At 38.7% G+C, this 18,296-nt stretch overlaps 1 protein-coding gene across 1 annotated transcript in view; it reads left to right on the plus strand.

Moving 5' to 3' along the window:
• LOC126482218 (Down syndrome cell adhesion molecule-like protein Dscam2) overlaps window positions 1–11,593 on the plus strand; it is a 172,481-nt gene extending 160,888 nt beyond the window's left edge. Inside the window, exons 16-17 of the mRNA XM_050106197.1 lie at window positions 1,192–1,373; window positions 11,362–11,593. Coding sequence (XP_049962154.1) covers window positions 1,192–1,373; window positions 11,362–11,469 — 290 coding nt within the window. The 3' untranslated portion in view covers window positions 11,470–11,593. The remainder of the gene's footprint in view (window positions 1–1,191; window positions 1,374–11,361) is intronic.
• Window positions 11,594–18,296: the final 6,703 nt, after the last annotated feature.

The following is an 18,296-nucleotide window of genomic DNA, read 5'->3' on the forward strand; positions in this document are numbered from 1 at the left end:
TGTCCAATCCACTCACCTGGGACACTTGTGAAAGCAGCCATGTCATATACTAGCTCTGCTGCAATCATTACACAGCTTTTTATATTGGTATGACTACCAACCAGCAGTTCACCAGAATGAATGGCCACTGCCAAACTGTGGCCAAGAGCAAAGTGGATCACCCTGTAGTACAACATGCAGCTGAACATAACAAGCTTGATTTCAATGGCCACTTCATAACCCAGACCATCTGGATCCTCCCCCTCACCACCAGCTTTGCTGAGCTTTTATCCTTACACATTTTCTGCTCCCAAAATTATCCTGGCATCAACCTACAATTAACTAACATTCCTACACCCTCCTCCCCACAGTTTCCACCACCCCTACACCCTCACCTTCATTCTGCAGCACTCTCTACCAATGTACCCTCTTATCTTTACCCCTTCTCTGTACCTCTCCTTTTCCACTGCCTGCCTAACACAGTATGAATAGCCACCAACAAATGGTGGCCAAAAAACAAATCGACCACCTAGTTGTTGAACATACTGCCCAACACAATGGATTTCACTTTAATTACTGTCTCACAGCCTGCACCATCATCTGGATTCTTCCTAACAACACCAGCTTCTCTGAATTGCACAGGTGAGAAGTCTTCCTACAACAAATCTGTCATTCCTGTAACCCACTGCCCTCAACCTACACTGGTCCTTGTCCTCCATCAACCTACCACCTTCCCTGTTCACACTCCAATACTGATCGCACCTTCTATCCCACAACAGTAGTACTAGTCTTTTTCCCTTCTCTGCTTCTCTCCTCTCCCCTCTTCCCTGCCCCCATCCACTCCCCAGCACAGCCACAGAATGCTCCACCCAGTAGACATATCCTGTCTCCACCATATCTCTCACACTCACACAGGCAGCACAGTATCTTTCTCCACCCATATCCTGTTAGCCGTCCCCCTCCCTGCCCCATGCCTCCTCCTTTCCTCTACTACCCATCCAGCAGATTGGTGCTCATATCAGACACAGTCACAGTCGGGCTTTAGTGCTTGGAGACAGTGGTTGTGTGTGTGTGTGTGTGTGTGTGTGTGTTTGTTTTCTATTTCAGAAGAACCTTATCTGAAACCTGTCTTTTCCACTGTGTGTGACTCAGCATCTCTCTATGTGGTGAATTGTTCAAATGCTTACATGTTTTTTCTCCTGAATGTTTCAGGCATGAATGTTCACGATACAACTGCCACACCTGAAAACAAAGGAGATTACTTGAGTAGTGACATCCCACTGGACCAGAAGTCCGGACACTCTTCTGTGATGCCAGAGATAACTGCAAAAGTCAACCCATATGCCACATTTAGACTAACAGATGAAGAGAAAATGGATTCCTTGATACCTGATGTAAGGACACTGTAGTGAACAACATATCTCACTTAACATAAAATTTTAAGTAGGAATTATTGCATAAAGGGAGGAAAGTACTGCTTTCAGTTTTTAAAAATATCTGAGAGGTATTTAGATTAAATTCTAGATTTTTTTACATTTAAATGTAACAGAAACAACAGCAGAGCTGCTTTTTATGAATTATTTACTTGTTGTAGTATTGTCATTGGATGTGGTAGCTGGATCGTGCATTCAACTGAAAATTATACACTGAAGAGCCAAAGAAACTGGTACACTTACCTAATATTGTGTAGGCCCCCATGAACAAACAGAAGTGCCACAACACGATGCGGCATGGACTCAACTAATGTCTGAAGTAGTGCTGAATGGAACTGACACTATGAATCCTGCAGGGCTGTCTATAAATCCAAAAGAGCATGAAAGGATGGAGATCTCTTCTGAACAGCATGTTGGAAGGCATCCCAGATTCGCGCAATAATGTTCATGTCTAGGGAGTTTGGTGGCCAGCAGAAGTGTTTAAACTCAGAAGAGTGTTCCTGGAGCCACTTTGTAGCAATTCTGTGCCTTTGGGGTGTCACATTGTTATGCTGGAATTGCTCAAGTCTGTCAGAATGCACAATGGACATGAATGGATGCAGGTGATCAGACAGGATGCTTATGTACATGTCACCTGTCAGAGTTATTTCTAGATGTATCAGGGGTCCCATATCACTCCAACTGCAAATGCCCTACACCAGTACAGAGCCTCCCCCAGATGGGGCAGTTCCCTGCTGATATGCAGGGTCCATGGATTCATGAGGTTGTCTCCATACCCATACACATCCATCCACTCGGTACATTTGAAATGAGACTTGTCTGGCCAGGCAACATGTTTCCAGTCATCAACAGTCCAATGTTGATGTTGATGGGCCCAGGTGAGGTGTAAAGCTTCGTGTTGTGCAGTCATAAAGGGTACATGAGTGGGCCTCCAACTCTGAAAGCCCATATTGATGATGTTTTGTTGAGTGTTTCAAATGCTGACACTTGTTGAAGGCCCAACATTGAAATCTGCAGCAGTTTGCAGAAGGGTTGCACTTCTGTCACATTGAACGACTGTCTTCAGTTGCCATTGGTCCCATTCTTGCAGGATCTTTTTCCAGCCGCAGCGATGTCAGAGATTTGATGTTTTACCGGATTCTTGATATTCACGGTACATTCGTGAAATGATTATATGGGAAAATCCCTACTCTTAGCTACCTCAGAGATGCTGTGTCCCATCACTCATGTGACGACAATAACACCATATTGAAACTCACTTTAATCTTGATAATATGCCATTGTAACAGCAGTAACTAATCTAACAACTGTGCCAGACACTTTTTGTCTTATAAAGGTGCTGCCAACCACAGCATCGTATTCTGCCTATTTACAAATCTCTGTATTTGAATACACATGTCTAAACCAGTTTCTTTGACACTTCAGTGTATTTCAGTGCTCTATCTAGCCACCATCCTCAGATGAGACATTATGCTGTTCCTCATTGAACTAGTAGCAACCATAGATGACCCATGTATCTCCATGATATTACTAAAAGAACAGGATCTCACTCATCCATATCAGTGCTGGCTCTTAATTATACCATGGCCACATACAGTGCTTTAGTCATAAACAATAGCAAGTGTAATAATTTTTATTGAAGATTTCTGTTAAAACTCTTCATTGGCTGATACAAAGAGCCTACAAACAGAAAAAGGTGAGAGAGGGGTGATTTCTGGTGTAGCACCATTTCAGCAGAATGTAGCACAGCATGATGTCATCTGGTGGACTACTAAAATATTATTTTCTGAATGCCACAATGGAGTTTTTTGGTAGCTACTTTCATCACTTCTACACAGTCTATGAAAATAAGGTTTCCAAGATCTATTCCTGTGTTTCATTCATGTGTTTTTGTCCTAAATTCTCTGTGAGTTAAATTCCTTATGCATGCACAGACATAATCCAGTTATCCAACACCAGCACTGTAAACACATATTTTATTCCAAATCAAATATTTTATGGGGTGAGGCATTTGGCTGTTACAATCTAATTACAAATGCACACATATCAGCAATAAACACAAATTCGACAGTGTTGTACTGTACTGACTGCAACAAAATAAACATAATGCAAAAATTACAATGAAAAAGATCAGTGCTGCACTTCAGAAAAATTATAATTTGTCAGAACTTTTGTTACCTGATGGGATGTCTAATTTTTAAAAACAGTAAGTACATGACTTTTCTATCAGTAGGCTGTGACTTCCTGGGCCTGTGCCATAGGACAGGCCACAGGATTTAGAACTGCAGGTCCCCCCCCCCCCCCCCCCCCCCAACTACATGTCAGAGCCTGCTACTTAGATAGCTGACTGTGTGTGGGGTGCACACAAGGGTTTTCTAGATTAGGCATCTCTCTATCCAATCCAGGTAATGATAGCTTTTGGCAACCAAGAAGTATCAGTGTAAGATGGAAAGAAATGTCTCCCAAAGGTGAGCATATTAAAATCCTAATAGTTAACTGCCAAAATATTTGCAACAAAGTGCCAGAGTTCTAAGCACTCTTGAAAAGCAGTGAAGCTCATATAATACTAGGTACAGAAAGCTGGTTGAAACCTGAAATTGATAGCAGTAACATTTTTGGGGAAAATTTGAGTGTATACCAAAAGGGTAGGCAAATGGTAAATGGAGGTGGTGTACTTGTCGCACCAAACAAGAAACTCAAATCCACTGAGATAGAAAATGAAGCTGCATGTGAGACTCTTTGGGCAAGACTCATTATCAAGGGTGGGCATAAAATGATAATTGACTCCCTTATTGCCCACTAGACTCATCTCCTGACATAAGTAAAAATTTTAGACAAAACCTTGGTTCACTTGTATGTAAACTCTCCAACCATCAGTGGAGATTTTAATCATCCACCAATTAATTGGGAAAATTACAGTTTTGTTAGTGGTGGGCATGATAAGACATTCTGTGAAACATTTTTAAATGCCCTTTCTGTAAACTACCTAGAAGAGATAGCTAGGAACCCCACTCATGATGGGAATATGTTAGGCCTAATAGTAACAAATAGACTTGACCTCTTTGAGGATGTCCATGTTGAAACTCATATTAGTGACCCTGACACAGTTGTGGCAACAATGATTACCAAAGTACAAAGGACAATTAAAAGAAGCAGAAAGATTATGTATTCAGCAAAGTCATATTTCAACGAGGATCTTAAAACTTTCAGCACGGGGCAGGAATATGTAGAGGAACTATGGCTCAAGTTTAAAAGAACAGTTGACATATACAACAGTTAATAATAATAATAATAATTATTATTATTATTATTATTTTATTTTCATTCAGCCATTACAGCAATAGACAACTACACACATATTATACAGTACAATTGATCATTTAAAAGAAACAACAGCATTGTTATAAGTGTTACAATATTATATTACAGTTGAAATATTCATTTACTTCATAGAATGGGTAGGTAACTAGTCAGTCATATAGTATTTGTTTGAATGCAAGGGACCTGTCAAGAGAGCAGTGTGTGATGCGATGATTGACTACCGAAGTAGAATATTGTCAAACGATCTTTAACAAAACCAAAAGAAATTCTGGTTGTATGTAAAGGCTGTTAGTGGCACTAAAGTCAGTGTCCAGTAACTAGTGAATGAGACAGGTACTGAAATGGAGGGTAGCAAAACAAAATCTGAAATGCTTAACTCCATTTTCAAATTTTCCTTTACAAAGGAAAACTCAGGAGAAATGTCCCAACCTTGTACCAATGAAAAGATGAATGAAATAAATATCAGTATCAGTGGTGTTGAGAAACAGCCGAAATCATTACAACTGGACAACGGGTCCAACGGAATCCCTATTGGCCACTTCTAACTATAATCTACCATAGATTCCTTGAACAAAAAAACATGCTCAGTTTTATGAAAAAAACACAGGTCACATCCACCTACAAGAAGGGTAGTAGAAGTGATTCACAAAACTACTGTCCAATATCCTTAATATCAATTTCTTGTAGAATCTTAGAACATATTCTTAACTCAAACATAACAAAGTACCTTGAACAGAGTGACCTTCTCCATGCCAGCCAGCATAGATTTTGAAAACATGGATCATGTGAAACCACACTCACACTTTTCTTACATGACATACTGAAAGCTTTGGATCATGGCAATCACATAGAAGCAGGATTTCTTGATTTTCGAAAAGCATTTGACTCAATACCACACCAACACTTATTGTAAAAAGTAGACTGTTATGGGGTATCAAGTGAAATTTGTGACTGGATTGAGTACATTTTGGTAGTGAAGACACAGCATGTTATCTTGGATGGAAAATCATTGACAGATGTGGAAGAAACTTCAGGTGTACCCTAGGGAAGTGTGTTGGGACCTTTGTTGTTCATGTTGTATATCAGTGATCTAGCAGACAATGTTAATAGGAACCTCAGGCTTTTTACAGATGATGCAGTTGTCTATGATGAAGTAATATCTGACAGAAGCTGCATGAATATTCACTCAGATCTCAGTAAGATTTCAAAGTGGTACAAAGATTGGCAACGTACTCTAAATGTTCAGGAATGCAAAACTGTGCACTTCACAAAATGAAAAAATGTAGTTTTCTATGACTATAATATCCATGAGTCACTGTTGGAATCAGCCAATTCACACAAATACATGGGTGTAACACTTTGTAGGGATATGAAATGAAATGATCACATAGGCTCAATTGTGGATAAAGCAGGTAGTAGACTTCGATTTATTGGCGGAATACTGGGGAAGTGCAATCAGTCTACCAAGGAGATTGCTTACAAATCACTCATGTGACCATATCTACAATACTGCCCAAGTGTGTGTGATACATACCAAACAGGACTAACAGGGAATATTGAACATATGGAGAGAAGGGCAGCACAAATGGTCACCAGTTTGTTTGATCCATGGGAGAGTGTCACAGAGATACTGAAGGAACTGAACTGGCAGACTGTAGAAGATAGATATAAACAATCTGGGTGAGAAAGTCTATTAACAAAATTTCTGGAACCAGCTTTAAATGATGACACTAGGAATACACAACCCTCTATGTATCACTCAGATAGGGATCATCAAGATAACATTAGAATAATTATTGCATGCACAGAGGCATTCAAACAATCATTCTTCCCATGCTCCATACATGAACAGAACAGGAAGCAGGCCTAATAATGGATACAGTGGGACATATCCTCTGCCATACACTTCACAGTGACACACACACACATGCACACATACACACACACACACACACACACACACACACACACAACACACAAACTGGAAGAGTAGGTGGGTACAGGAAACCTGAGTTGCAACTATTCATACTGGGACTTTACTATTAATTCTTGGTCATGCCAACATACAAATCAATAGTTCTCTTTAGTCATAGTTCATAGTGATATGATGAATGGTCCTTGTACTGTTAGTATATATTGCACAGGGTGTAATGGGTGTGCAGATATTTCTATTGGTTTTGCTGAGAACAGTATATTGAACAACATTACATCAGTACTTACATCATTTGCAGATTAATAATTATAGTTCTCACAGGTCATATGTTTTAGGTTGATTAGTACCTCCAAGTATGTATGGCAAGAAAAGTCATTAATGTTTAATGCTATTTTTCTCCTGGGCAGCAGGTCGGGTGTTGAAGTGTTGACACATGCTCGTAAAGGTTAGTCTATACTGACAGGCTTAGTCCACTTAGTGGTGCAGTTACAATCATGCAGAAAAACATCACTTCATAATGTTTGTGACGTTCTTGCGGGAAGATTGTTTTGACACAGAGGAAAAACAACCAATACACTGATGTGTATACATGTTATGACCTGAGGCAGATTTGCCAATGACAGATAATCTTAAACTTACTGGAAACTGCTATAGATAACTGTCTATCTGTTCACCCTCCAGAGCAGTGATTGACATAATTGAAGTGACGCAAATAGAAGGGTTTATATTCATTTTCCATCTCTATAACTACACGCACAATTTTCCAAATAGTTACAGTTCCGCATTTATTTAAAAATAAGTGCTTCATTTGGAGCATCATTTTGATGTGGCTCACTTCTGTGGGGTACTTAAAATTTTACAACTGTCATAATCTTATGTGTCAAAGCCTAATTACAAAGTTTCAAGAACTAGCTTTAGGCTGGAAATCAAAGAATATACCCACAGCCCCCTGCATACTACTCATATAGGGATAGCAAAGAGAAGATTAGACTAATTAAGGCACACATACAGACATTTGAGCAGTCATTCTTCCTATGCACCAAATGTAAATGGAGTGGGAAGAAGCCCTAGTGACTGGTATAGTAGGAGTACCTTCTATTATGCACTTCGCATTGGTTTGCAGAATATACAGTATACGTAGATGTCGACCTAAACATGTAAGCTTTCAGCCAGAAGGCCTTCATCTGAAATAAACGTACACACATAAACAATCATGCAAATGCAGTTCACACATGCATGACCACTGCCTCTGGCTGATGAGACCCGACTGTGAATAGCTGTGCATGATGGGAGAAGCAATTTGGGTGGTAGGGGTAAGGAGGGGGAGGGAGAGCAGGGTATGGGTGAGGGACAGTAAAGTGCTTTTTGTGGGAGCATACAGGGACAAAGTGGAGAGAGGATAGAGCAACTAGGTGCAGTCAGTAGGTTATACAAATGGAAGGCATGTGGTGGAGGGGGGGGGGGGGGGGGGGTAGGAGAGAAAATAACAAGACTGTGGGTGCGTTGGTGGAACAGAATGATGTTGTAATGCTGCAGTGTGGACAGGAAAGTGGATACGTGGGTGAAGGACAATGACTAGTGGAGGTTGAGGCCATGAGGGTTATGGGAACACAGGATACACTGCAGGGAGAGTTCCATCTGCACAACTCCTACCAACACCAGATTTTCTGAATTGTGCTGATACGAACTCTTCTTACAATATATCCTACATTCACCTAACCCTCCTGGCCTCAACCTTTGATACTCATTGTCCTTCAACCACCCCCCCCCCCCCCCCCCCCCCCCTGTTCCCACTCCTATTCTACAAGTGCACCCACAATGTTTTACTTCTCTCCTTTACCAATCCTCCCTTGCCCCCCATCTAACCTCCCGACTTCACCTAGCTGTCCTACCCTCCTTCCACCTCATCCCTGTATGCTCCCATAAACAGTACTTTACCAGCCCCAACCCATACCCAGCTCTCCTTCACAGCCTCATCCTTACCCCACCACCCAAATTTCTTCTCCCATTATGCACAGTTGCTCACAGTCTGGTCTTGGCAGCCAGAAACAGTAGTCATGTGTGTCTGAGCTACATTAGCGTGAATGTGTGGGTGTATGTTGTCTATTTCAGAAGAAGGTCTTCTGGCCGAGCTTACATGTTTAGTAGACTTTTTGTTGTGTCTGTCTGCAACTCAGCATCTCTGCTATATGGTGAGTAGCAATCTATTCCATTTCATACTATTGTCACTATTCCATCCTGGATTATCCACTGTTAGAGAATAACATGGCACTAAATCATTGGAAGGCAGAAGAAAGGAAAGTTACTGTTAGAAGTTTTCAGTTATGCATAGCCCAAGTTGGTAAGAGCATTTCCCATGAAAAGCAAGGCTCTGGGTGCAAATCCTGGTCCAACATGCAGTTTTAATCTGCCGGGAAGCTTCAAAATAGTGTACTTTCTGCTGTAGAGCAAGAGATTCATCCTAAAAACTCAAAACATAACTGTGCTCATTATCATGACCATCCTTGACTTATAAGTATCTGCAAATCGCATATTTGTAGCTATCACTTGATTATTCATACACATTTCTTATACTGTACACAGTTCTATCTGCGTGGATTAATTTTAAATATTCTCATAATTGTTTTAAAATTATTACTGTACCTTTTCACTGGACGTGAAACCTTTTACATGCTGGTTACTGCCTCCAACATGAATAATTAATTACCTGGATGGACGGCAATGTCTATTTCATATTCACTTAAACATGCTCCTTCATCACCATTAACTTTCTAATGTAGAGCTTGTTACCATAATACATATATATGATACAGGATAATCCTCTAATTCATATTGCAGAAATAGCACTTTCTCCTTGTCCCCTTGTATCTCTTTGTTTTAAAAATCCACTTCAGCAGTGAAAGCATTTGAAAGGAAATGGGAGGCACTGACCATGTATATTATGAGCTAACTGCGGGTGAAATATCACCAACATAAAAATTATCAGTTAAAACCATAATTAATTTAGGAGTGCCTTAATGCCATGCATACACTTTTTCAACTAATTAATACTATATTATGTTTCTGAAATAAGAAAGTAGATAAGATAGATATGATTTTTCAGTCTGTTAATCTTGAACAACAGTCAGCTGGCTCCTATCAAACTGCACTTGAATCGCACAGGAGCCATTTTTTTTATCTCTGTTATCGCTCTTCCCATTCATAATTAGATTGTTTCTATGCACTTTACATATGTATGCGTTCTTCATGACAGCCAACATTCAGCTGTAGTTCACCAACTGGTCTGGTTACCTACTGTTGGGTATATTATAGACAATGACTAAAAATATACAAAAACACTATAACTTACTGAAAGAAAATGTACCAAATGTAATCAAGGTGTATTTGAAATCTACACAAATGCATAAATAATGTTGTTAAACTCTCATACTAGCAGCACAATACAATACTAGGAACTGTATGCAGATAAAGATTATAGCAACTTACAAGTGCATTGTAGACAAAAAATCCAAATGTTGTGCATTTTCTTTTAAAAGTGACAGGGAATTCTTATTGTGTTGTTCAGTGGCTCAATGCCAGAATGTAAATCCAGAGGTTTTGGTTTCGATCCCATTGGCCTTAGGATCTTTTACTGTCATTTATCACTTCTTTTGTCACTGGTAATGATTTCTTAATGTGAAAAATGGTAAGTTATACTATGGTGTGGAGTCTAAGTTAAACTGTATATCCTCGTATTTGGTTGGGTACATCATTTCAAAGGTTCCTGGAAAGCAATGGTATCTGCTTCCAAGAGAACAATGCTTTCCAAGAGGACAATGCTTTGTAAAGCATTATGATGGTCAAATCAACTGTCTGGTTGAGAACAGTTTTACTGTCATATTATGACTGTAATAGTGGCAGGTGCAATGAAGCAATAGTAGTTAGTAGTTAGAGTAGTCATAGCATAAGTGGTAATAACAGTAGTAACAGCAACAGTCTTTCATGCTTTCCAGGGTGACAGATATGTCTTGACATGATATGGGCAGTCAGACCCAGTTTGAGAACATTTTTCCACACAAGTGACCTACCATTTGGCACCCCCCCCCCCCTTTTCCCTTTTCCCTAGAACACTTTCACTTTTGTCAGTTTCCGCTACTGTTTGTGATACACGCTGTATACAAATCTTGCATTTGGGCACCACTCTCATCTTGGTGCTGCAAGTAACTGCTGCTGTCCGTGATATGTCCTGTACAATAATGGGCCCTCCCACCTTGGTGCCCAAGTGGTGGCTTGTGTCACTTGGACCTTAAACCAGCCCATTTGGCTTTTGTATGTCCATTCTTGTGCCTGGAGGTCTGGGGGATACGACCATTCACTGTTGTAAGAAAATGAAACACCTACAGCCATCCTTATGATGTGACTTATTGTATAGCTACCAGTTTCGGCACTTCAGTGCACCATCTTCAGGCCTTAGTTGAAGCTGAAGGAGTTATCATGATCCATATATACAATGCTTCAGCGACCAACTACTGGTTTATGCAGACTACCTTGTAACTGTGATGTTGTCTCTCCAACTGTGGCTGTAGGTGTTTCATTTTCTTGTAGTAGCCCATTTGGCAGTTATGGCTTTGAAAAAATCTTGGTCCTATTGCTTTTCATTTAATATATATTTAGGTACACATGTATTAATAACTTCAACTTTTTTGTTTTTTATAGTATGAAAGTTGCAGTGAATACATGAAGATAAAGAAGAAAGTGGAGAGTGAAGCTGAGGACGTTGACTGGATACCACTGCACAGTCTTTACCAGGCTCACAGATACTGAGTTTCAAACATTCACGAATGATATGAAATGTTGAGATGAAAGCCGTTTAAAGACAGGAAACTAAGTGCCTTATTCTCATAACTGTTATGCAGAAGCATTGATGTGCAACAAATATTTGCATGTTTTGAAATACAAAAATCATTGACATATACTGCTGATCAATATATTCATTGTTTATCTTATTTCTAAGTCTCAAAATTAACTTCTTGCAGCAACTGAATAAGATCCTTGTATATACTACTAAAATAAATAATGTTCAACCAATTTTTCAGTAACATTACTCTTTCCTTTATTGTCATATAAAAAAATGCATACACAACACAATTAGAAATGTTTGCAGATCTATCGCCGAAATATTTATGTACTAGCTGCTACCTGCTGCTTCGCTCACATATCAGTTTTGTTATGACGAATGATGGTGAGTAGGCAAGCTAGTAATTTCACAATATGTCAGGGTATATATTGGTGTAGAGACATATGTGTAAAAATGAATGCAGTACTGGTATACATGTATATAATAAATGTGCTTTACTACTTTGCTGTTCGTTGAATATGAAAGTACACATTATATTTGCTAATCATATTTAAATAATGCCTCAATTCATTACATTCTTGCAGAAGCAAAGTTTTTAGGAGTTTCTCCGGCTCATCTAGTACCAGATGTGAGATTTTGCCACTAGAGTAACTCATACCAACCATTTCTCCCTTCCACTTTAATGCATTATGGTGCATACATTTTTGATCCATTCCCCTATGATGACTAATTTATGATAACAGTCAGTTAATAGATAATAATCAAATGCAGCCTCACCTAAAGCCTCCCACTTCCGGATGTAAAAGTAAGACACTGTTTTTCATACAGCCTTTATTTAAATGATGCTGTCATTGTGAGTCTTCAGGCATCTTGGAAGCTGTAAGAGACATGTGACGCACAGCATCTAAAATGCAATGGGCTTGTGACTGTTCTAACTTCTCTGTAGCTCTTAAGGCCACCTGATGGTTCTGCATTCAAATTCTGGCAGACATGAGACTGCTCTGGGTTTTTTTGGATTCGATTAACTTTCACAATTTGAGTTCTCTTAAAATTGTGGACTAAAGCAGACTTATTTTTGCAAGGCTTATAGTAACAGTTTTCAATATGGTTCTTGGGCTTTCCGATTTTATTTTTGTAGCTCCACCAAGACTCTCCAGCTATGCTAGGTGGTGTAGGAACTCAATATCATGAACCAAATACACAGTAAAATTGGATCTGCGTTATCACAGAATTATCTATAGATACTAAGAGTCACCGACCATAGCACCAGCATCATCTGCATGCCGCTCACATATACCATATTTAAAAATGTTAATACTCAGAAAGATACAGTTTTCTAAAGTAGCCTATTATTTTCCTCAGGGTTCAAGCTAACTCCATATGAAATACCATCAGTATCGATTCAGTGGTAAAAATGTGAAAATGTAACAGAGTGAGTTATTTTTGCAATTAATAATACTGGTATTAGAATGGAAGTATGGATTAAACACATTGAGAATTGAATAAGTATTGTGTTGATTATAGTGAATCATAATAAGTTGAACATATCAACCAATAAAAGCATTTTCACAAATATAATAAAAGTTTAAAAATGAAAGAGTAAATAGCTTTGTCAGAGAGTAAATATTTTACCTTAGTTTGTGTGATTTTGTTCAAACCATTAAATATCTTGTATTACATACTTTGTAAAGCAGACTGTCTTCTTCATCAAGGGTCAAGCTATCTCATGCCAAATTTCATGGACGTTGGTTCAGCAGTTTAGTCGTGAAAACATAACAGACAGTGTTACTTTCGCATTTATACTATTGGTGTGGAATTACGGAGTGGCATGGATTAAACACATTGTAAGCCTGTATTCTTTTATGAACAGCAGTGCTTGTGTGTCAATGAAATGAAATGAAATGTGCATATGGCTTTAATGGCTGGGGAAACCACATGTGGGATGTTCAGCAGATTGGTACAAATCATTTTATTTGACTCTACACTGCTGACTTGCACATCTGTTATAATAAAATAATCCAAATTTGAGCAGAAAAAAAGGACCCAAGGGGAAATTGAACTTGGGAATCGATCATCATGGTGATGCTAGCTGCACGACCACAGCTATTACCACCAACATTGTATTGCAAAGAAGTTACAAAAGCTACGCATGATGCTCAGTGGCTAAAATGTGCTGTGTTTGTTACTTGATATTAGGGTGGAAGCATGGATTAAAGACATAGAGGATTATGTAAGCACTGTATTCATTATGTTAAATTGTATTACATAAAACGTATCAAACAATAAAGAATTTTCACGAATATGGTAATGCTCAAAAGTCAAAGAGTATTTGTTGTTCCAAATGTTGCATTATACTCTTCAAACCAGTAAATATGTTGTACTACACACTTTCTAATGTAGCCTATGTTCTTCCTCAGCATTCAAGCTATCTCTGTACTAAATTTTACGAAAATTGGTTCAGTTTAGAGATGGGCAAAACTGTTCTTTAAAGAGATTGGATTGGAAATGGTCACTTACTGGAATTCACTAGTTCATTTTCATGACTCACCACTCACTCACAAAAGAGGAAGGCACATTACCTTTTTAATTCAGGTTACTAAACCTGCATTTTTATCTTATTTGGTCCAATTTTTGTGTTATGTGTCTAGTAATTATGAGATATAAAAGTTTTAAATATTGTCTGCTGTAAAAACTATAAATATTTCAACAAAATCCTAAATATTTTTATCAAATGGAAAAATTTTAAGAATGAAGACTGGTTCTTGTTATATTTTGATACTTTTATTGGGAAAAATTTAATATAAAAATTATAACATAATTGTTATTAATGTGTATCTGCACTCATCATTTACAGTCAGCATTACCAAATGAGTACCAAAAAAGAAAAAATTAATTTATAAATTGTTTTATAACTAAAAGTTAACCCATTTTAGTTGATGTGAATCTGTTTCTCAATGCATATCTGTCCTACTTTTGAAAATACTTGTTCAGGGGGCACTGATGTTGCTGTGATACATAACACTTACAACCAACTTATGCAGCTTTGGCCACAACAATTTTCATGTTTCCCACCAGTTTAAGGGATCGCTGTTTCTATGCAAATATCCATCTAAATATATGCCCAAGTCAACAATTGCCACACTTCCCGGGTCATAACTTGCTTAAGCTGACCAATAGTTTCATCAAACTCATCCTAGGTTGAAGAATTCTCATACATTATGGTAACTGGTTGAGAAATGTCTGTGTTTTTTCTTGTTGAACAACCAACACTTTCATTTCTGCAATAGCCTTCATAAAGCAGTCTTGAAATGTTTTGTCTGCTGAAAATCCTTGCCTTAGGAATTGGGAGTCCAGTAACATTGCATTATCAATCAATTTTTTCCTGGCAATAACCCCAAACTGCTCTGATAACCATTTAAGGAAATTATAAACCAATGGCTTTATTTCTTGAGGACATTCTTTATTTTTGTCTTTAAAAGATTTCAGTTGGCGTTCCATTCGTCTTGGCAAGGTTTTCATTTTTGAGGATACCTCTTTGGTCACCTAATTGAAAACTTTCAAAATCTGTAAAGCCTGTTGCATTATCTGCCAGTCTGTATCTTTAAGTTTAATGTGATCAATTTTCCAACTAAAATAGTAAAGCAAGAAATACGGGACTTTATTTAAAGGAAATCTTTGCAACATTTTGGAAGTAGAGTTCCATCTGGGTGGGACATCTTGTTTCAGTTTCAATCAATCATTTTTTAAATTTTCTTGCATTTCAGCAAGTTTGCTTAAAGCAAAGAGTCTCTCCTTAAAAATCATGACTCTTACATAATTCTTTTGACCTCATCAACTATTTTCTATATGGACTTCTGAATTGTGTGTTGCAGAGTGATATTTCAAGAATGTGCAAAGTGTGGGATATGTGGAAGTTTCAGAAGCATGGCAGTTAATTTCATATTTGATGCATTGTCTGTTATTATGGAGGTGATTTTAAAATTGATACTGTATTTGGCAAAAACAGATTTTACCCAATTTGAGATGTTTTCTGTTGTGTGTCTGTCTTCGAATTGTGACCACAGTAAAAGGTATGACTTCAGTCACTCCTCTCATGTATGAAACCTGCAGTGAGAGTATAGAAACTAATGTTATATACACTTGTCCGTGCATCAGACTTAAGGCAGACTGCCTTTGCAGTGGCCAAATCATTTTAATTTTATCGACTAACTCATGATACAGACTATGAACTAGAGAGTTTGACAACATTTTTGACTTGGTAAATTAAGATTTGGGCAAAGTATATAACGTATAACTTTTTAAATTCTGTGTCTTTAACTATAGAGGAAGTACAGTATTCCCTGCAAATCATTTTTAAAGGCTGTACGTCTAATGCCATACTTTTATTTAATGTGAGTGGCTTTATAATATCAGAACTTTGCTTATTGGTTGTTGTGAATGAAAAGTAGTTAGGGATGAGGGCATCACAAAAGGAAAGAAATCAGAACTTGGTCCAGAACCTGACAACACTGATGGGCTTGATACAGTTTGAGACTCAATTTGCCTTTCTGAGAGGATACCTTCACCTGAGGTGGAAGCAGACGTCAGTGAGGACAGTTCACGAGAAATGGAATTCGAATTTATGCATCAACTGATAGTGCTCTTGACCAGCTTCCTGACACACATCATTCCACAGGTACTGTAGGATGCTTCAATTTTAGATGTCCGTTTGGGTTTAGGTTTGATGAGCATCCGGAAACCATGGAAATTACCTGCTGACAGTAGTGGTATTTTAGTTTTTCTCTCATTCTGGTAAAATGGTACTGTACATTGCTCGTAATTCTTATAGTTGAAGGCTATGTGGTTGACATATTGTGTAGCACTGAAAAGTATCCTGAAAAAATTAAAATATTTACTGTTAACATAGACATTTCAAATTTAAAAGTTTAAAGTGAAAAAAATATGCATGCAGCACATTCTATAATCAGAAGTTGTAGAGTAGGATGTATGACACCATAATATGATCTGTGAAACCTAGACCCAGAATTATGAAGTTTTTATCACATAGAAAAAGTTCTGAAACAGTCATAGTGATGAAGGAACTCATGAAGACAAGTCTGACAATATGCAAGGATTTCACTGCTGAAAGATAAAGATTTTGAATAATGTGATTTCCAAACTTGGTCTACATAACATGTGAACAAGAGATGTCAGGATAATGGTGTGGATAAAGGCTGGAAAAAAGCAGTGCAAATGAACTCTAAAGCATGTGCTTTAGGAGCTGTGAACTTGTCTACTCATGCAGCCACAGGTACTACCAGTGTGTCTGTATTGTTACACTAGAACATAGCTGGCCAATCACTTTCAACTGGTTTCAACAATAGGGTTGCCACAGATTCTGGAAATCACGAAATCAGGGAATTTCTAACACATGAGGGAAATTTGAAGAAGAAAAAAAAAAAAAAAAAAAAAAAAAAACACCGGAAAAAATCTGGTTTTTGTCTCAGTAGATGAAATGGTTTGTTTACTGAGGTGTCATGCATCGCGCTGTCTGGGTGCAGCTGAGTATGTGTGCTGCTTTCCTGCTCCCTCATTCCTACTGCTTCTTCCCTTCCTACCATTCCCATCAGCTTGCAGTCAGTTCTGGCACAACTTCTTGCTGCTAGCCTAGCAGCTGCTGATGGGAGCCAGGGAGGCATGAGGAGTGGTTTGTTTGGATCTGATTCTCAGGGACTGTAGATGCAGTGGCCAGAGATGGCAGTCATGTGAGAATGAGTTGTTTCTGAGTGACTGTGTAAATGTGTGTGTGCTCTCATTTTCTGACAAAAGCTGTGGCTGAAAATTTAGTGGTGTTTTTTCTACATGCCCGTCTGTGGCTCAGCGATCACCTTTACAGTGAGTTGCTACCTATCCTCATTATTATAGATTCTCAGAGTGTTTGAACAAGTTATTTGTTACATGGATTGATCACCATGGTCCCATTTCATCAACTAGCTGTCTTTGGCTCATGAATAGCTGGCTTCAAAAGTGGATTTCTGTGAGAGGCCAAAACCGCAGGCTGTTTCTGCAGGAATCTGTAACAGATTGGGCTTGCCAATCTGAAGCCATTCGGTTCCCACTAATATGCAGGCCCTTCTCATTGGATCTAGTCTCACCAATATACCAGCAGGCTGGGTCAGTTTTTGTGTGGCATAATCCAGTGGATTTTCACGGTTTATCCATGGACCCAGGACTGTGGTGCTCCTCATCAGGCCAGAGGCCATGGGTGATGGATTTCAGGAATACACTGTTCTACTGCAAGTACACTGTACAGTGTGGTGTTTTATAGACATTTGAGCACTTAAAAAATAGTTTACATGTTAGAAAGTATGGACAATAAGAAGAAGAAAATTGTGTCAGTTGCTGGTGGTTTGTACGTTATGTACTCATATATTTGTTGAAAGAGAAATCACACAGTACATGTAAAACAATAGATGTAACACAGTGGGTAATAACAGACAATAATGAACATAGGAGACACTCCTCTGTGGCTGGTTTTTGGAGGTGGTTGGAGGATTGTGGTTGTGAGGGGAAATGGTACAGGAGATCAGTTTGCGGACTAGGTCTAGGGATAGTGCCTGTCTGTGGAGGCCTCCCTGTGAAGGATACCCTATCTTTGTCCCTTCACAATCTCAACACCTTCTCTCCCATCCACTTCCTGTGCTCATCCTCAACCCAGTGTGCCACATTCCTGGATGTTAACCTCCTCCTCTCTGATGGCTCTATCCAAACCTCTGTCCACATTAAACCCACCAACATCCTACAGTACCTGCAT

The sequence above is a fragment of the Schistocerca serialis genome, chromosome 5 (genome assembly GCF_023864345.2).
Source record: "Schistocerca serialis cubense isolate TAMUIC-IGC-003099 chromosome 5, iqSchSeri2.2, whole genome shotgun sequence".
Taxonomy (NCBI): Eukaryota; Metazoa; Arthropoda; class Insecta; order Orthoptera; family Acrididae; genus Schistocerca; species Schistocerca serialis.